This window comes from Anomaloglossus baeobatrachus, chromosome 4 (assembly GCF_048569485.1).
Source record: "Anomaloglossus baeobatrachus isolate aAnoBae1 chromosome 4, aAnoBae1.hap1, whole genome shotgun sequence".
NCBI lineage: Eukaryota > Metazoa > Chordata > Amphibia > Anura > Aromobatidae > Anomaloglossus > Anomaloglossus baeobatrachus.
Window position 1 is genome coordinate 519756357 of NC_134356.1, and position 20849 is coordinate 519777205.

A 20849-nucleotide genomic window follows, 5' to 3' on the forward strand; every position below is an offset into this window, starting at 1 on the left:
GGTGGCTCCTTGCTCTCCTAGCTACAGTACACATCGGGTTAATTAACCCGATGTGTAATGCAGCTACATGTGCAGAGAGCAGGGAGCCGCGCACACCGCTTAGCTTAGCGCTGGCTCCTTGCTCTCCTAGCTGCTGTACACATCGGGTTAATTAACCCGATGTGTACAGCAGCTACATGTGCAGAGAGCCGGAGCCGGCAGCACAGGCAGCGTGAGAGCTTCAGAGGCTGGTAACTAAGGTAAATATCGGGTAACCACCTTGGTTACCCGATGTTTATCTTGGTTACAAGCTTACCGCAGCTGCCAGATGCCGGCTCCTGCTCCCTGCTCGCTTCATTTGTCGCTCTCTCGCTGTCACACACAGCGATCTGTGTGTCACAGTGGGAGAGCGCCTTTGAAGAAAACGAACCAGGGCTGTGTGTAACGAGCAGCGATCTCGCAGCAGGGGCCAGATCGCTGCTCAGTGTCACACACAGCGAGATCGCTAATGAGGTCACTGCTGCGTCACAAAAAGCGTGACTCAGCAGCGATCTCGGCAGTGAGCTCGCTGTGTGTGAAGCACCCCTAAACCACTGGTCAACCAACAGCTATCTATTGTATATGGAGGTCTTTATACAGAAGAAAGCCGAGGGTTGAACAACTATTAAACCAATAACCATCTAGTAAACAGTCAATCCGCTGGACGACCCATCTTTACTCAAATCAAGGAAAGGAAGAACTATCTGTCCAGGAACATTCAGAAAACACTCTAGGAAAAATCTTTTGCAGAGTAGCAATTATTAAAGGACAACTTATCAGCAAGCTAAAACAATCACTCATTGCTAAAGAGAACCCTTCATCAAGACAAAATGGCCAGTTTATTTCTCTTATTTTATTTGCTCAGCTCCTCTAAGTATTCATTTTAGTTTGTTTTCAAAATTGGCCATTCAGTTTGCAAAAAAAACAAAGATATGTGAACAGATACATAGACTATAAGTATTTGTTCCTTATGAAGAAAAATATTGATAGAACAAGTACATAAAAAAAAATCAACTTCTGAATGAGGCCTAACGAGTCTTGCCATATGGCCAACCTGTTATTACCAAATATTACCATTGGAAAAAAACAGACCTCTAGTTTTTTTTATTTTTTTTTTTTTTTAAATGCATGAAATGGCAGGGGTTTAGGGGTACTTCACACACAGCGAGATCACTACTGAGATCGCTGCTGAGTCACGTTTTTTGTGACCTCATTAGCGATCTCGCTGTGTGTGACACTGAGCTGCGATCTGGCCCCTGCTGTGAGATCGCTGCTCGTTACACACAGCCCTGGTTCGTTTTTTTATTGTTGCTCTCCCGCTGATAAGCACACATCACTGTGTGTGACAGCGAGAGAGCAACAATCCTGAATGTGAAGGGAGCAGGAGCCGGCGTCTGACAGCCTGCGGTAAGCTGTAACCAAGGTAAACATCGGGTAACCAAGGTGGTTACCCGATATTTACCTTCGTTACCAGCCTCCGCAGCTCTCATACTGCCAGTGCCGGCTCCTGCTCCCTGCACACGCTAAGTTAAGCGGTGTGAGCTGGTAACTAATGTAAACATTGGGTAACCATACCCGATGTTTACCTTAGTTACCAGTGTCCGCAGCTTCCAGATGCCGGCTCCGTGCAAGCGCAGCGTCGCTTGCACGTCGCTGCTGGCTGGGGGCTGGTCACTGGTCGCTGGTGAGATCTGCCTGTTTGACAGCTCACCAGCGACCATGCAGCGACCATGCAGCGATCCTGACCAGGTCAGATTGCTGGTCGGATCGCTGCTGCATCGCTAAAGTGTGAAGGTACCCTTAAGCTGGGTTTACACACTGCAACATCTCAAACGACATCGCTGTAACGTCACCGGTTTTGTGACGCAATAGCGATGTTGTTTGCGATGTTGCAGTGTGTGAAACCTATCAGCGACCCGGCGCCTGCTGTGAAGTTGTAATCGTTACAAATCGTTCAGGACCATTCCTAGGTCCTTTGTTTCCCGCTGTGCAGCATGCATCGCTGGAAAGTTTCAGTGTGTGAAAGACTTTGCAGCGACTTTGTTAGCAACTTCCCTTTCAAAAGGCTGCTTATCAACGTCCCCAACAACCAGCTAGGTCGCTCTGCAGATCCGGATCGCTGTTGCGTTGTTGGCCAGGTTTGCCTGTTTGACAGCTCACCAGCGACTTAGCAGAGACTTAGGGAGGTCGCTGTTACGTCACAAAATCGGTGACGTTACAGCAATGTCCTTTGCGATGTTGCAGTGTGTAAACCCAGCTTTAGAGTGAAGGGTCATGAGCTGCAATTCCAAATGACCCACTCCCATTCTCTTGTAAGGGTACCTTCACACTTAGCGATGCAGCAGCGATCCGACCAGCGATCTGACCTGGTCAGGATCGCTGCTGCATCGCTACATGGTCGCTGGTGAGCTGTCAAACAGGCAGATCTCACCAGCGACCAGTGAACAGCCCCCAGCCAGCAGCGACGTGCAAGCGACGCTGCGCTTGCACGGAGCTGCCGTCTGGAAGCTGCGGAGACTGGTAACTAAGGTAAACATCGGGTATGGTTACCCGATGTTTACATTAGTTACCAGCGCACAGCTGTGTGTGCAGGGAGCAGGGAGCCGCGCACACTGAGCGCTGGCTCCTTGCTCTCCTACCATAGCTACAGTACACATCGGGTTAATTAACCCGATGTGTAATGCAGCTACATGTGCAGAGAGCAGGGAGCCGCGCACACTGCTTAGCGCTGGCTCCTTGCTCTCCTAGCTGCTGTACACATCGGGTTAATTAACCCGATGTGTACAGCAGCTACATGTGCAGAGAGCCGGAGCCGGCAGCACAGGCAGCGTGAGAGCTGCAGAGGCTCGTAACTAAGGTAAATATCGGGTAACCACCTTGGTTACCCGATGTTTATCTTGGATACAGCTTACCTCAGCTGTCAGATGCCGGCTCCTGCTAGCTTCATTTGTCGCTCTCTTGCTGTCACACACAGCGATCTGTGTGTCACAGCGGGAGAGCGGCTTTGAAGAAAACGAACCAGGGCTGTGTGTAACGAGCAGCGATCTCGCAGCAGGGGCCAGATCGCTGCTCAGTGTCACACACAGCGAGATCGCTAATGAGGTCACTGCTGCGTCACAAAAAGCGTGACTCAGCAGCGATCTCGGCAGCGAGCTCGCTGTGTGTGAAGCACCCCTTAGGCTCTAAACAATTAAATCTGTATCAAATTTCTATTGGAAACAGTCTATTGTCAACAAGTAAACATTTGCGCAGAGATAGCCAATCTTAAGTGCCAAGGTGCTTATGATGGACATATTGATACAGTGGGGGGTGGTGAAGGGTAGTAAGCCATCGCTTCAGTAATGTGATATGTCAAGACAATATGTCAGCAATCCAAATGCTAAACAATGAGCAAAGGGGTAAAAAAAAAACGGACATTAAATGTGGAGAGAGAATGAAGAAGACCTGGGTAATGTCCCACAAAGATGGTTATTTTTTTTTAATTATAGACTCAAAAAAGGCTTATTAAAAAATAGGACTATTCTTTTTAAAGGTTTCTGGATATTGCAGTGAATAGAACAAAGTTTAATTTGACCCAATTTTATTACTGTTAGTAACCATTTTTATATACCTTTAGAAGATTTCAGGTTTTGGAAAATCCCTCTCCCCCAGTTGAAGCTTGTTATAAAACCCCTGTCTGTTATACTTGCCCTCTCCAAGTCCAGCACTGAACCGTGGAGTCCTACGAGTGTCTGTCATTGTCTGCAGCGCTGATACCACATCAACAGCACTGCAGCAGATCAGCGAGAACTGCGCTGCAGCAGATCAGCGAGAACAGCGCTGCAGACAATAATAGTCACTGGGAGCAGTGGAGGACACTCTGTTCCGGACCAGAGGGTAAGTAAGAAACAAATATTTTTTTTCATTTTTTTAAAAAAGACGGGATAAACAATGTTTCCGAAAAAAATAAAAAACCCTTTACAGCGGATCTTTCATCAGATTATTCTTCACTATGTAATGCCTCATTCACACATCTCTGTTTAAACATTACCGTGAAGAATGGCACTGGTGTCATCAGTGCTTTGGATTCATGGGTCATCAGTATAAAGGTGGTGTCACACACAGCGATGGCGACATCGCTGCTACGTCACCATTTTCGGTGACGTAGCAGCGACGTCCCGTCGCTGTCGCTGTGTGTGACATCCAGCAATGAGCTGGCCCCTGCTGTGAGGTTGCCGCTCGTTGCTGAATGTCCTGCTTCATTTTTTATTCGTTGCTCTCCCGCTGTGAAGCACACATCGCTGTGTGTGACAGCGAGAGAGCGACAAACTGAAGCGAGCAGGGAGCAGGAGCCGGCGTCTGGCAGCTGCGGTAAGCTGTAACCACGGTAAACATCGGGTAACCAAGAAGCCCTTTCCCTGGTTACCCGATATTTACATTAGTTACTAGCACCGCCGCTCTCACACTGCCAGTGCTGCCGACTCCCTGCTCCCTGCACACATAGCTGGAGTACACATCGGGTTAATTACCCGATGTGTACTCCAGTAACGTGAGCAGAAAGCCGGCACTGGCAGCGTGAGAGCACACCGCTTAGCGCTGGCTCCCTGCACATGTAGCCGGATCCGGAGTACACATCGGGTAATTAACCCGATGTGTACCCTGGCTAGGAGAGCAGGGAGCCAGCGCTAAGCGTGTGCGCTGGTAACCAAGGTAAATATCGGGTAATGGTTACCCCATATTTACCTTAGTTACCAAGTGCAGCATGGCTTCCACAGCGACGCGTGTCGTTATGATCGCTGCTGTGTCTGCTGTGTTTGACAGCTAAGCAGCAATCATAACAGCGACTTACTAGGTCGCTGCTACGTCACAGAAAATGGTGACGTAACAGCGACGTCGTTGACGCTGTCGCTATGTGTGAACCCAGCTTAAGACCTGTGTGTTATCAATGTTTTTCATGAATGGATGAATAAATAAAAGAATGATAAAGCTAAGTATACAGAGCACAATGACGGTACACAAATGCCATCTGTGTGCTGTAGGTATTTTTCACAGATTCACAGACTTGTATTGGCCCTTTAAATCCGGGATACCAATAGATACTGGACATGTCTCCGTGTGTTTTACATTGACACAAGGTCTGTGAAAAACATGGAAATCGGAAAAGCTCCTTATTTTAAAATGGGTATGAGCTGTATCTATGGAAACAACAGATAGAACACATACCTGCAACATGGACGTCTGGCTGAGGACTAAAGGCCTCTTTACACAGTGAGACTTTCTTGCGATCCCACCAGAGATCTCGACCTGGCCGAGATCCCTGGAAAGTCTCTAACAGTCGCTGGTGAGATGACAAACAGGCAGATCTGGCCAACGATGCAGCAGCGATACGGACCTGCAGAACGACCTCGCTGGAAAGGGAACGCTAGCACGCCTATGGGTTGAGTTGCTAACGATGTCGTTGTAACGGTGTCAAACGCACCGATGCATGCTGCGCAGCAGGAAACAAAGGACCAAAGAATGGTCCTGAATGACTTGTAGCAATCAGCGACCTCACAGCGAGGGCCAGGTCGCTGATGCGTGTCACACACTGCAATGTTGCTGGGGAGGTCGTTATTACGTCACAAAACTGGTGAAGTTACAGTGATATCGCTAGGAATGTTGCAGTGTGTAAAGGGGCCTTTAGACGATGGGAAGGAAGGGAAGCAAGGAAGGCAAGCAAGGAAGGAAGGGAAGAAAGGGAAAAAAGGGAAGGAAGGGGAGTAAGGAAGGAAGGGAAGCAAGGGAAGGCCTAAGCAGTCAGCAGACTGAGTCCTATAAGACTTTATATTACGGTCAATTATGTAACTTTGATTTTTGATACTGAAAACAATATATCTATCCCCAAAAATATAATTCTAGCAGAACGTAGCAAAATCTATTTTAAAGAACCACTTCAGCACTTTGGGTTTTTCAGCGCTGGAGTGTTGCATTAAACCCAAGTCCCCTGACCCACTCTAATACTTACATTCTGGCATTTTCACCTTTTCTCGACGTCGCTCCAGTCCCGGGGACTCATCTTTTGCACCCCTCCCCCATTAGTCACTGGTGATTTTATCCTATAGCAGCAGGTTCCTACATGCCCTTACACATGGAAGTTTGTAACAAAGAGAGAGACTTCAACTCAGTGTAGGTTCCCAATATATGAGATATGCCTTGACATGGCTACTGGGCAGATAGAGAAATGGCCATTTTTGTATGCTAAATATCTCAATTTTCCTAGATTTCCTTAAGTACTAATGCATATCTATATTCATACTATAATTGTTTGCAGGATTTAGCATTTCAGAGTGCAACTGTCTTTTGTTATATTTTGACTGTAAATTCTGACTGGACAGAAGTCAGAAGTTACATCACAAGCTCTCAGTACATCTCTATGAGAGCCAGAACGAGGCCAGAAGAAGGCTCTCATAGAGATGTATTGAGTTGTGACCTCCAGTGCTCCATTTAACACTGGAGCTTCTGGCAGGTCACAGAATGTTGGAGACCTACTGGGGCGGCGCCGATAACAGCTAAAGGCACCAGAGGGTGAGTATAAGACCAGGAGCAGGAGACTTAAGGCCCCGTCACACTAAGCAACATCGCTGCTAACGAACAACTTTTGTGACGTTGCTAGCGATGTTGCTGTGTGTGACATCCAGCAACAACCTGGCCCCTGCTGTGAGGTCGCTGGTTGTTGCTGAATGTCCTGGGCCATTTTTTAGTTGTTGCTGTCCCGCTGTGAAGCGCAGATCGCTGTGTGTGACAGCGAGACAGCAACAACTAAATGTGCAGGCAGCAGGAGCCGGCTTCTGCGGAGGCTGGTAACTAATGTAAACATCGGGTAACCAAGAAGCCCTGTCCTTGGTTACCCGGTATTTACCTTTGATACCAGCCTCCTCCGCTCTCACTGTCAGTGCCGGCTCCTGCTCTGTGCACATGTAGCTGCAGCACACATCGGGTTAATTAACCCGATGTGTGCTGTAAGTAGGAGAGCAAGGAGCCAGCGCTAAGCATTGTGCGCTGCTCCCTGCTCTGTGCACATTTAGCTGCAGCACACATCGGGTTAATTAACCCGATGTGTGCTGTAACTAGGAGAGCAAGGAGCCAGCGCTCAGTGTGCGCTGCTCCCTGCTCTCTGCACGTGTAGCTCCGTGCAGTGGTAACCAAGGTAAATATCGGGTTGGTTACCGATATTTACCTTAGTTACCATGCGCAGCATCTTCCACGCGGCGCTGGGGGCTGGTCACTGGTTGCTGGTGAGCTCACCAGCAACTTGTGTAGCGACGCTCCAGCGATCCCTGCCAGGTCAGGTTGCTGGTGGGATCGCTGGAGCGTCGCAGTGTGACATCTCACCAGCAACCTCCTAGCAACTTACCAGCGATCCCTATCGTTGTTGGGATCGCTGGTAAGTTGCTTAGTGTGACTGGACCTTTAGGCTGGGGTCACACGTAGGGACGCACCAACGATCCCACCATCGATCTAACCTGTCAGAGATCGTTGGTGCGTCGCTACATGGTTGCTGGTGAGCTGTCAATCAGGCAGATCTCACCACCGACCAGCCACCAGCGACTCCTGTAATGATGCTTGGTAACCAGGGTAAATATCGGGTAACTAAGCAAAGTGGTTTGCTTGGTTACCCGATATTTACCCTGGTTACCAGCGTACACCGCTTACAGGCTGCCCGCGCTGGCTCCCTGCATACGTAGCTAGGGTACACATCGGGTTACTAAGCAAAGCCCTTTGCTTAGTTACCCGATATTTACCCTGGTTACCAGCGTATGCTGCTTACACAGAGTCGGTGCTCATTGGTCTCCAGCAGTCAAACACGCCGATGCGTGTTGCACAGCGGGAGACCAATGAGCAAAAAATGAAGCAGAACAGTGTCTAACGATCAGCAATTTCACAGCAGAGGTTAGGTCGCTGCTCAGTGTCACACACAGCGAGATCGCTGATGAGGTCACTGGTACGTCACAAAACCTGTGACTCAGCAGCGATCTCGCTATGTGAGAAGTACCCCTTAGATGAAAAGCACCCCTCCAAATGCAAAAATCCCCCCCTGGAGTGGTGCTTTAATACATTTCAATGTACTTAAATCAAGCCAAAACAAAAACTTTACTTTTAGGCCCTGTGCGCACTAGAAAAAGGATTTTTCTCAAGAAATTTCTTAAGAGTCTGAAAGATTACCACACTTGCGCTCAAAAAACGCACCAATAACGCACAAAAAAAATATGTGTTTTTATCCGCATTTTTTCCACAGGTTGGTCCCTGCGTTTTTTTACCATTATCTATGGCAAAAAACGCTGGTACCTGCAGAAAAGAAGTGATATGCTCATTCTTTTTCTCAAGAAATTCTGCCTAAAGAATGTTCTTGACAAAAAAAAGAGAATTTTGTTACTTACCGTAAATTCTTTTTCTTATAGTTCCGTCATGGGAGACCCAGACCATGGGTGTATAGCTACTGCCCCCGGAGGACACACAAAGTTACTACACTCAAAACGTGTAGCTCCTCCCTCCTAGCATATACACCCCCTGCTAGCCAGTCCAAGCCAGTTTAGTGCAAAAGCTGAAGGAGGACATCCACCCACAAGAAGAGACAGAGTAAAATCCGGAAGAACCGGAACCTCTGTCTACAACAATAACAGCCGGTGAAGACACACGGAACAAGAAACCTGCCAACAGGCAATAGGGAGGGTGCTGGGTCTCCCATGACGGAACTATAAGAAAAAGAATTTACGGTAAGTAACAAAATTCTCTTTTTCTTTATCGTTCCTATGGGAGACCCAGACCATGGGACGTTCTAAAGCAGTCCATGGGTGGGAATAAACAGACAACTGAGAAGCAGGCAAAACCTTACTTCACAAATGGGCGACAGACGCCGGAAAGATGCGTCTGCCCAAGCCCGCGTCTGCCAAAGCATGAGCATGCCTTGGGTAGTGCTTCGAAAAAGTATGCAGACTAATTCGAGCTGCAGTCTGACAGACCTACTGAGCCGTAGCCTGGTGCCTGAAAGCCCAAAAGGCGCCGACAGGTCTGATCAAATGTGCTCTGATCCCCGGCGGGGAAGGCACTTGAGTACACTTGTAGGCATCGGAAATGGCCGACCTAAGCCAACGAACCAGGGTCGGCTTAGATGCCGAGAGACCGCTACGCTGACTAGCAGTCAGCACCAGAGAGAGGTGCACCGCCTAATAACGGCGGTGCGAGACACATAGATCCGGAGCGCCCGCACCAGATCCAGGATATGCAACGCTTCCTCAAAGCGATGAACAGGAGCCGGACAAAAGGAAGGCAGGAAAATTGCCCCGGATAAGGTGGAAGCAGTAACCACCTTAGGAAAAAAGTCCGGAGTCGGACGGAGACCACCTTGTCTTGATGCAAAAGACCAAAAAGGGGGGTGACTCTGAGAGAGTGCAGCCAGAACTCTCTGACGCGAAATTATAGCCACTAGAAAGACTACTTTCTGTGAAAGATGAAACAAAGAAACCTCCCTAAGAGGCGCAAAGGGGGGTTTCCGGGAACCGGGAGGACCGGATTAAGGTCCCAGGGCTCCATAGGCCGCCGGAAAGGCGGAATGATGTGAGATGCGTCCTTAAAGGAGCGCACCCGGACGATACGCCGCTGGCACATACTGACAGAGCCGAGACCTGTCCCTTAATGAGGGATAGTCCTAGCTGTAGACCGGACTGTGGAAGGGACAGGAGGGTCGGCAAGGCCAAAAAGGTCAAAGGACACTTTGGAGCTCGAGTCATAGCGGAGATGACTTCAGGAAGGATACCAGAAGTCGCCAAGATCCAGGACTCAAGAGCTACACCGTCAATCTGAGAATCCAGAATTCTGACGGAAAAAACGGACCTTTTGAGAAAAGGTCTGAACGGTCCGGAAGATGCCATGGCAACCCAACGGACAGAAGGAGCAGGTCAGAGTACCAAACCTGCCTGGGTCAGTCTGGAGTATGAGAATGACCCGACGGCCCCCTTTACTGATCTTGCGCAGGACTCTGGACAAGAGGTAGAGGGTGAAATACGTAAAGAGACGAAGCTGGGATCAAACATGAACCAGTGCGTCTACCGCAAAACCTGAGGATTGTGGACCACGGTTGGACAGCTGAAATAGTCTGCCTCACAGTTTTCACATCTAGGATGTGGGCTGCGGATACGGTGGACTAGGAGTCCCTTGTCCACTAAAGAATGTTGAGCCGCCAAGATTGCCAGGTGGCTGAGTGTCCCGCCCTGGAAGCTGATGTAGGAAAACGCTGTCACGTTGTCTGACTGGACTCGAATGTGCCTAGCCGCCACCAGATGGTGAAGGCTTAGAGAGCTAGAAATACAGCTCTGATTTCCAGCACATTGATCCAGAGGGCTGATTCGGACAGAGTCCAAGCGCCCTGCGCTCCACGGTGGAGATATACTGCTCCCAAGGCGGATAGACTAGCATCCTGGTGAGGAGCACCCGGGACGGGGCCAGGAAGGAGCATCCCTGAGACAGAGTGGCCGAAGCCACCACTGAAACGAGCCCCTGGTCAGTGGCGAAGCCACCACCCCGTGGAAGGAGGGAGTTCGCTTGTACAGCGGAAAACATCCAGTCTCAGAGGACGCAGGAGAAACTGGGCAAGGAATCGCTTCCATTGACGCCACCGTCTGACCAGCACCTGTATATGGTGTCTGGTAGAACGACGTCGACCGCCAGCGGAGGGACTACTGATCGACTAAGAGCAGCTTCGCAAGTGCCGACAGAGTCTCGAATTGCGTCCCTGAGAACCTCTGGTTCGAAGTCAGAGTGGACTCGGACAGAATGACAAGCCACCCGAATAGGTTAGAGTGGCGAGAGTGAGCGAAGCACTCTGCTAAGAGTCAGCACTGGATGAAGCCCCGACAAGAAGGCCGTCTAGGGCAAAAGATCACTGCCAATCCCTAGGGGTGCAGGACCCTAATCACAGCTGCCCCAATGAGAATACTCAAGGGGCCGTGGCTAACCCCAAGGGAAGAGCCACGAATTGGACCACTCCGATTGTCAAAACGTAGTCAACGCTGGTGTGAAACTGCGATTGACCCCTGCAGATAGGCATCACTGATGCCGATGGCTGCTAGGGAATCTCCTTGGGTTCTTGATTGATCCGGTGAAAAACACACGGAACAAGACCGAGACTCCATGTGAAAACGCCACACCTGACTATGCTTGAAAAGCTAAAGATCCAGGTCGGAAGGCACCGCCCTCTTCGGGGACTAGGAATAGATTTAAGCAAAAATCTCAGAACCGTTCCCAGTCGGGAACCGGTACAATTACTCCATTGGCCTGCAAGAAATGCCACGGCCTGTGAGAAGGCGGCGGCCTTGGAGCCGGGAGGAGTTGACAGAAAAAATCTGTTTGGCGGGTGGACAGAATTCCATCCTGTAGCCATGGGAGATATAATCCCGCCCCCACTGAACGGAGACGTGTTAGAACCATACGTCGCCAAGTGGAGAGAGCCTGCCACTGACCAAGGAGGTTGTTGGCGTGGCTAGATAGCTCGGAGGAAGCTGACTCAGTGGCAGCATCTCCTGCGGTCTTCTGAAGACGCAGCTTCGAGCCATTTGGTTCTATGAACCTAGGCCGAGCTAGAGGACGATCAGATGGAGGAACGGAAACCCCCGAAACCTCAACTGATTCCTGCCTTGGACAGGATCCCTGGTTTAGGTTTGTGGCAAGGAAGAACACTCCCCGCCAAGAGCTTCCTTAATTTCATCCAGTTGGTTCCGAAGAAACTGGTCCCACCAAAGGGGAGCCCAGCAAGGAACCTCTATAGAGGTATCTGCCTTCCATTTCCGAAGCCACAGGAGCCTGCGGATAGCGAGGAAAGTAGCCAAGACCACCGCCGTGCGGTGTCCAGCATGGCAGACCTGGCATAGGATGAAAAGACTGAAGTCTGGAAGTTCAGGCAACCGTTTTGGGCATAGAGTCCCTGTGAGGGAATGCATCTCCTCCAGAGAAGCAGAGAAGGTACAAAAAAACCGCACTGCTGTAAAGCTGAGGAGAACGAAGCTCCTGCCGCCCCCATACCGACTTGGCCAAAAGGACAACCGGGCGGACCGCAAAACCTTAAGTGAGGAGCCATCAGCCACTGACATAACGGTCCGGGCTGAGCCACCTGAGGTGAATGAGCCCACTTCTTGACCACCATTGGTGGACAGGGGAAACACAGTCCGCAGAATCACGCTTCATGGGAAGCGACTGTCAGAGCGGACCCTGGGCTTGGTCACAGGGGCCTGAAAACTGGAGTGGTTAAGGAACACACGCTGTGTTCTCCTAGGTAAGGTAACTCCGGCGGATTGAGGTCCAGTACAAAATTAATGTACCGTGGGATCCTTATAGAGGTGCCGTCAGCCACTGATACAACTATCCGGGCTGAAAGTCTAGACACTGGAGTGGCCACCCTTGGCGAATGAGTACACTCCTTGACCACCTCTGATGGGAGGGGGAAACAGGCAGCAGAACCCCGCTGTGGGGTCTGCAGGACAGGCTGTGGGCTGGGACGCAGCGGGCTGAAAACTGGAGTGGTTAAGGAACACACTCCTCGTCCTGTTAAAGGTATACTGACGCCTGACTGCCAGCGGGGAATACTCCCCTGATACAGGCGGATGGAGGTCCAGTACAAGTATAATGGACGCAATCCAATCATTCGCATCTGCGTCACCTACGGATCAATGTACATAAAGTAGCGTCCGAGCCCCTGGTAGAGACATCCTCCTCGTCCAGTGAGTCAGCTCGTAATCGGAGCTGCGGGACGGGGAGGACAGGGGACCCTGCGTCTCCCTGTCAGGAGGACGGGGTCTGAACCCAGAAGGAGAGTCCCTTGTGAGCTTTGCTGAGCGAGCTGAAGCAGAAAACGCCCTGAGAAGGGGGCTGCATGCTCAGCAGATGCCGGGACAGCCGACCCCTGGAAATAGGATTCCCCCAGGGGTCAGCCACCGAAACCGGAGCAGCTGGAGGGACCACTAATGAGCCTCCAAGCTGAGGGGCCACAGTGGTTATGAGCTCGGTACAGCCGTACGAGACTACCTGCAGTATAATCAAAACAGTCTGCAGCCTCGCTCTGTGAGACATGCTGCAGAGGTGTGGGCTCTGTCTAGAATGGCCCCCAGCATATATAAACGGATAAAATAAGCAGCTGCACAAACCGGAGGTCGTGGCTGCAGATCGTTTAAACAGACATGTCTGTGCCCTCTAGTCCCTCAGCCCCGGCCCCCACTTGTCACAATGTGGAATCTGTAGGCACAGAGAACGCTGAGAAAATGGCGACCGGAGCGAGGAGAGGGGGCGGGGCCTACTCTGAGAGCGGCAAATGAGGTAGCCAGGGGAGGGAATCCTTCCTTAGTGAGGAGTGTCCCTTCCCTTGTGCTGCACAGCCGCTGGGCGGAGCCACACTGTCCCTCTGCCTGACTGAGATGCAGAGACAGTGGAAACCGAAACTAGGCCTCAGGCGAAGCCGGGGCCTAGAGTAAAACATGCGGCCGGCGTGCAGGCACCATCGGCGCGGTTCTCCAGTGAAAACTGGAGAACCGGCCGGAAACGTTAACACCAAACATAAAACACACTCCCCCAATAATAAACATAAAGGACCCCTGGAAAGACCACTTTCTGTGGTAATAACGTCTCATATACTTAGCTTGTGAGACGCAGGTTGCCAGGTTCCTGGGGGGTGATAGCTCCGTCCAGCAGGATCCTGCAAAAGGGCTGCGGATGGAGACCGGTCTCCTGCAAAGCAGTGAGAACCGTGTTGGCTCCCACTTCAAGCCAGAGCCCCAGCATGGGATGGTGAAGGAGCGCGGCATGAGAAGGCTCCAGCCCTGGAAAATCAACCTTAACAGCACCGCCGACACAGTGGGGTGAGAAGGGACATGCCGGGAGTCCAGCTGGACCCACTTTTCTTCCAAATCTTTGATCCAGAAGGAAAAATCAAAAATCAAAATCAGAGATGCATGTGTGTGTGATCCTCCTGAAACACAAAGCATTGAACTGGCTAGGACTGGCTAGCAGGGGGTGTATATGCTAGGAGGGAGGAGCTACACGTTTTGAGTGTAGTAACTTTGTGTGTCCTCCGGGGGCAGTAGCTATACACCCATGGTCTGGGTCTCCCATAGGAACGATAAAGAAAACGCAGTGTGCGCACATCTATTTTTTTTCCATAGGTTTTACTGGGGAATGTCTGCAGAAAGGTTATAACCATTTTTTCAAGAAATTTCTGCAGCAAAAACGCAAAAAAGGGGGTAAAAACACAGTGTGCGCACAGGGCCTAAAGGCCCAGTCACACTAAACAAATTACCAGCTATCCCAACAACGATACAGCCTGATAGGGATCGCTGGTAAGTTGCTAGGAGGTTGCTGGTGAGATGTCACACTAAGCGACGCTCCAGCGATCCCACCAGCAACCTAACCTGGCAGGGATCGCTGGAGCGTCGCTACACGTGGAAGCAAGCTGCGCTTGGTAACTAAGTTAAATATTGGATAACCAACCCGATATTTACCTTGGTTACCAGCGCACACCGCTTAGCGCTGGCTCCCTGCACACCTAGCCACAGTACACATCGGGCTAATTACCCGATGTGTACTCTGCTACGTGTGCAGGCAGCCGGCTTCTGCGGACGCTGGTAACCACGGTAAACATCGGGTAACCAAGAAGCCCTTCCCTTGGTTACCCGATATTTACCTTCGTTACCAGCGTCCGCCGCTCTCACACTGCCAGTGCCGGCTCCCTGTTCCCTGCACTCCTAGCCACAGTACACATTGAGTTAATTACCCGATGTGTACTCCAACTATGTGTGCAGGGAGCAGGGACTGACAGCTGAGAGCAGCGGACGCTGGTAACGAAGGTAAATATCAGGTAACCAAGGAAAGGGCTTCTTAGTTACCCGATATTTACATTGGTTACCAGCCTCCGCAGAAGCCGGCTCCCTGCTCCCTGCACATTTAGTTGTTGCTGTCTCGCTGTCACACACAGTGATCTGTGCTTCACAGCGGGAGAGCAACAACTGAAAAATGGTCCAGGACATTCAGCAACAACCAGCGACCTCACAGCAGGGGCCAGGTTGTTGCTGGATGTCACACACAGCAACATCGCTAGCAAGTTGTGCCTCAGTAGCGATGATGCTAGCGATGTTGCTTAGTATGACGGTACCTTTAGAGTTAAATATTCAAGCATTCCCCTGCTTCTGAGATCTTTCCAGATAAGAACAACACACAAAAGAGTTCAATCTGAAGGCATATCAGCAAAATCTTATTCTTCTTCAGATAAAAACAAAAAAAAAACCATATTCTATATTGCTTTTTTGAGAAATATTTTGGAACCTACAAGCAAGAAAAGATCCCTTTACATTCTTGGGGAAATTTCTTTATTATTTCATGCTTTCAACAATGGCCTGTATTATCTACAACTGTTGCTAGGCCAAACCCCTACAAACTACCTTCATATTATACTGTATTACTGAATTATCACGTATATCTAAACTTGATTTTGGGATAAAAGATATGGAAATAACCAAAATAAAACTTTAAAAAAACATTTATGAAAAAAAAAATATTTCTGGGTGAAATGCACTGCGGAACAAACTGTAATAAAATTTTCCTTACCGTCTCTTCCTCATCTTCATCTTCCTCTTCTTCGTAGAAATCAATCTCGTCTGGATTCATGTTTGATTCCAGGAAGTCTGTCTCATCATCTCGGGCACCGACGAAAAATCTGGGTGTCGAGCTGTCGCCCTCGCAGGGTGGGGTCAGGGATGACATCACAAGCTAGTGAGCCTAACATCACGCTCTGGAACCATCACGTAAAAATAGGACAGATCTCGTAAAAAGATGGGGTCAGTTCGAAGACCTCCAGCTTCAGGACACGGGGTTTAGAAGCAAGGAGAGGAGGCATGAGTGGTAATAAGACACCCGAGGGCTTCTAACTATGAAACAAAAAAACATATTTTAGCGTGCGCTATATGTCCGGGTGAGGGAAACATTGTATTAATTAGTTAGAAGGCTGTCAGAATTAGAAGAGCTATTGTCATCTAGTCCTGGAAGAAAACTAGTTGAATACCAATGTGGACGTCCAAAGGACTATGTGATTTGTGCCAGATGTCAGTCATCCAGAAAGCTGTACCTAAAACAAAACACAAAAAAAATTACTAAATTTTGCAATATTTAGGTAAACACCTAGACATATTTACTCATTAGTAGACACAACACAATAAAAGGAACTGGAGGAGGATTTACTATGTGTACACATATAAGAAGACAAACTTACTCCACAATGAAAGCCACTAACAAGTCAGTAATCTGGAGGCAAGGAGGGTGATAATATTGTTCTGTGTCCTTCAAGCAGGGCTGACAAGTAACCAGAGTGTTCAGCCAAGAGCTGGATAAAGTGATGATTAGTAACCAGCTCTCCTCTGTGCAGTAGAGGTGAGGCAAAGTTCTGCCCGCTCAATAACCTATGGCTTGCAGTGCTAAGTTCTCCACCCCATAAGACAGCTGTCTCAGCTCTTCATAGGAAGAAGGAAGGCTCTGAAGTGTCAGACTGCAAGAGCCAAGTCTAAAAGTACTGACAATGGGAAGGGGGTGTAATGGGAGGGACAAGCTCTCTCGGATTTGCCTCCAACTCTACCTCTGGTACGAAAAGTTGTCCAAACTATTGGATGGATGTGAGTCATTCCCAACTATCAGCACTGGCTCTCTAAGGCGGGCTTTGCACACTACGACATCGCAGGTGCGATGTCGGTGGGGTCAAATTGAAAGTGACGCACATCCGGCATCGCATGCGACATCGTGGTGTGTAAAGCCTAGATGATACGATTAACGAGCGCAAAAGCGTCGTAATCGTATCATCGGTGCAGCGTCGGCGTAATCCATAATTACGCTGACGCGACGGTCCGATGTTTTTCCTCGCTCCTGCGGCAGCACACATCGCTGTGTGTGAAGTTGCAGGAGCGAGGAACATCTACCGGCGTCACCGCGGCTTCTGTAGGATATGCGGAAGGAAGGAGGTGGGCGGGATGTTTACATCCCGTTCATCTCCGCCCCTCCGCTCCTATTGGCCACCTGCCGTGTGACGTCGCAGTGACGCAGCACGACCCGCCCCCTTAATAAGGAGGTGGGTCGCCGGCCAGAGCGACGTCGCAGGGCGGGTGAGTCCATGTGAAGCTGCCGTAGCGATAATGTTCGCTACGGCAGCTAACACAAGGATATCGCAGCTGCGACGGGGGCGGGGACTATCGCGCTCAGCATCGCAGCATCGGCCTGCGATGTCGCAGCGTGCAAAGTACCCCTACGGCTATGTTCACATTTCCGTTGTTTAGGATCAGTCACAATCTGCCACTCTGATAAACAACGTAATCCAAATCTGTTTAGCGGATTGCGTTGATCCCATAGACTTGTGTGAGCGGCGGATTGCGACTGATGCCCTTGCATTGCATCCGCCACCCGACATTCAGTCGTGTGAACGACTGACCGTCGGGCGACAAGAACGCAGCATATTGCATTTTTTGAGCAGCGGAATCCTTTTGTTTTCACTGCGCATGCTTAAATCTAAAAAAAAATGATTGCGACTGGATTTGGTTTTGTTTTTCTAGTATTGAAGTCTATGGGAAATGGATCATTTAAATAGCCATCTGCTTTTCTTTCATTTGAAACATCCATTTTTTGCTTACTGGATCAGTTACAAATGCACGATTGCTTGACAGTTCACATGTTCAGTAGTCGTCTGTTTGAAACTGATCCAGTAACCGTAGACTTCAATGTTAAAAAAGACTGATCCAGTTGCAGTTTTTTTTTTGCTGGACAAAAAAAAAACCCAAAACAGTTATACCTACCCAACTTTTGTTGCTAGGATAACTGATTATGCTGGATCTATTCCTAATAGATGATTAATGGACATGTGAACGTAGCCTTGGAGAAATAATGTAACACTGACATCTTATATATACGGTTTGGTACATGACATCAGCGACATTGGGCCTCTCCGACTCCACAAAGGACCCTAACCACAATTGTCACCCCATCCCTTGAAGTAAATGCAGATGATAGTCAGGTCAGTAAAAGGATGGGCGATGTTGGCTGATGCTTAATGGAATAACTACCTACATTACAGACACCCAAATTTCTTACTAACATACATTTTTATGAGCAGGACACAGAGGATAGACTATTTATATTTGAAAGATATGTACTTGATAAGTTTCCTTACTCTTTGTTTTCGTAATGCTGGGACCATACACAAAGCTAAAACATACCCCTTTAAATGGAATCAGTCAGCAGGTTTTTGCTATGTAATCTGAGAATGGCATGCTATAGGGGTTAAAGCACAGAATTTAAAGATGTGTCATATGTCAAGCTTGTGTGCTGTTGTTTACTTAAAGTAAGTGTTTTATCAGTAGAACATTATCATTGCTGTGACTAGCTGGCTTGTTCTATGTTGTAAAAACTTCGCCACCTCCTTGATTAGCACCTCACTGTCTATAGAAATATACTGTCAGAGCCTGGTGTGGGCAAAGCCAGATTCTTGAGCTTTGTTGCATTGTTAAATCTAAAAACTGTGATTGTGTCAAAACTACAGCTGAGCGGACCCAAACTGTAAAGTTCAGTGTTTGCACTAAACACAGACTTAAAAAAAAAAATAAAAAAATCAGAGTTTGAGTGTTTTACGTATGCACACTACTTGAGCGAGAATCGCTGTGCTTGGATATGCTCGGTTCTCGGCTCAGTGCGAGCCGCTTGCAGTGTTTGAATGGCTTACACTGGGGGTAACAACAGTGTTATCAGATGTAGTGTGCACAAAAAAAATAATTTTTTTTTACAAAATCTGTCTGCCCTGCCCCAGTAGTGCTCTGTTTATGGCTAGCTGTATGTGGAACAGAACTTTATCTAAAGTCCCCCTGAACACACAGAACCCAAACTTCCACAGGTCCGCTGTTCTCTAGTCAGAGCGGTTGCACCCAGAAATCTAAGTGATACATTGTTGGATTCAGAGTCTCTGTCTACATTCTGCTGTTCTCAGATGAGATAACAAAAACCTGCTGACAGATCACTCCTTCCATGTTTCCTTTTTCACTCACTGAGCATTTTCACTAATGAGAGCATAGGTACATGTTTCTGAATAACAACTGTAAAAGTGCAGTCTCAACAGGAACAAAACCTTTCAGAATGCAACCAGGACGGCCACGATTACTTACAAACAGTGAATATAAACCAAGGCACAATACGAGTAACCCGACGCTACACTGGAAATGTAGTCTTCCATTGTGCCAATTCAACTGAAAGAGCTACCGTTATAGTATTGTCTTAAAGGGAATCTGTCACCAGGTTTTTGCTACCTCATCTGCGAACAGCATGTTGTAGGCAAGAGATTCTGAAACTAACCATGTTTGTCTCAGATCACTGTGTGCAGCAGTTCTGACTTTATCTCAAAATTGAGTGTAGCAGAGCTCAGTTTCCCCACCCACACCAGGCCCTCTATAGAAATTGTGCATTGACTGTGAGATGCCAATCACAGCAGTGGGCATGGCAAACTGGCAATAAACCCTTTAGAATAAGTAAAAATAGCTTGGATGCAGGTAAGAGAAACACAGATGTCTCTACTTTTTTAACTCTCGCAGCATGCTGTCCTCAGCTTACATTGCAAAATCCTGGTGACCGATCCCCTTTAATCCTCATTCAGACTACCTATTTCTCTTGTACATGAAAAACAATGGACTTATTTTCATCAGTGTGCTAGATCATATTTTTGTTAGTGTAGCAATTTTTACCATCCCCAACTTTCTGGCATGGAAAAAGCAAAGAGTTTCCTATCCATTAATACAGACGGCATGATTTTCACACACCCATACATTTGAGTGATTTTTATCTGGGAATTTGATAAAAAAAAAAAATGGACAGGTCTCCGTGTTTTGGAGCAGGCAACATGGTCCAGAAAACATCATGCGTATCTGAGAATCACCATAGCTTATAATAGAAAATGGGGGGGAAGCCAGCACTGCTTATGAGTGGGATGCAATTATGACAAGATAAAAAGTGTAACATTCACAAATTCATTCCTACTGTATCAATTCAATGAGATTTTTAGCAAATGATTGATCAATGATTTGAGCCCCCCTGCCCCGTCACGGCAAATCTCTATAAGGGGGTCCCTACACTACAGTATATAATATACATATGTACCATGTGGTCTCGTGTGATGTGCAGGACCATATAGGAACACCACCTACCTGAGAAGTGTCAGAACCGCTCCCATGCTGCAAGGGCTGACAACTGCGAGTAGAGAGGCAGTCCAGGTGCCTGCCACTAGCACAATGTCTGAACTAGCCCCCACAGTGTCAGACCTGCAGACATGGATGAAGGGCGGAACAGCCCCAGGCAGGTGGTGCTTAAGTACTAATGCCTATGGAACAGGAGGCGGTGGCTGTGTGTGAACAGGCACCAACATGCATTTTGATGGCGACAGAAGGAATTTGCAAACCACACTGGGCGTGCACGGCATAGTGGTGGTCAACCACTTGACCAGTATACAAGAAAATGGGGGGGAAGCCAGCACTGCTTATGAGTGGGATGCAATTATGACAAGATAAAAAGTGTAACATTCACAAATTCATTCCTACTGTATCAATTCAATGAGATTTTTAGCAAATGATTGATCAATGATTTGAGCCCTCCCTAAACATCACACGAGACCACATGGTACACATGTATATTATATACTGTAGTGTAGGGACCCCCCTTATAGAGATTTGCCGTGACGGGGCAGGGGGGCTCAAATCATTGATCAATTATTTGCTAAAAATCTCATTGAATTGATACAGTAGGAATGAATTTGTGAATGTTAC

General features: G+C 48.5%; 1 protein-coding gene across 9 annotated transcripts in view; it reads right to left on the minus strand.

The window, feature by feature from the left end:
• Positions 1 to 20849, minus strand: part of PPIP5K1 (diphosphoinositol pentakisphosphate kinase 1) — a 316383-nt gene that overhangs the window by 254543 nt on the left and 40991 nt on the right. For 7 of the 9 annotated variants that reach the window (XM_075345881.1, XM_075345880.1, XM_075345875.1 and 4 more), the window contains exon 2: positions 15619 to 16135. In XM_075345881.1, the coding sequence (XP_075201996.1) occupies positions 15619 to 15774 (156 nt within the window). In that variant the 5' untranslated portion in view covers positions 15775 to 16135. Of the gene's footprint in view, positions 1 to 15618; positions 16136 to 16279; positions 16358 to 20849 lie in introns of those variants that run through there. The other 2 variants (XM_075345873.1, XM_075345872.1) reach the window with 2 other exon arrangements.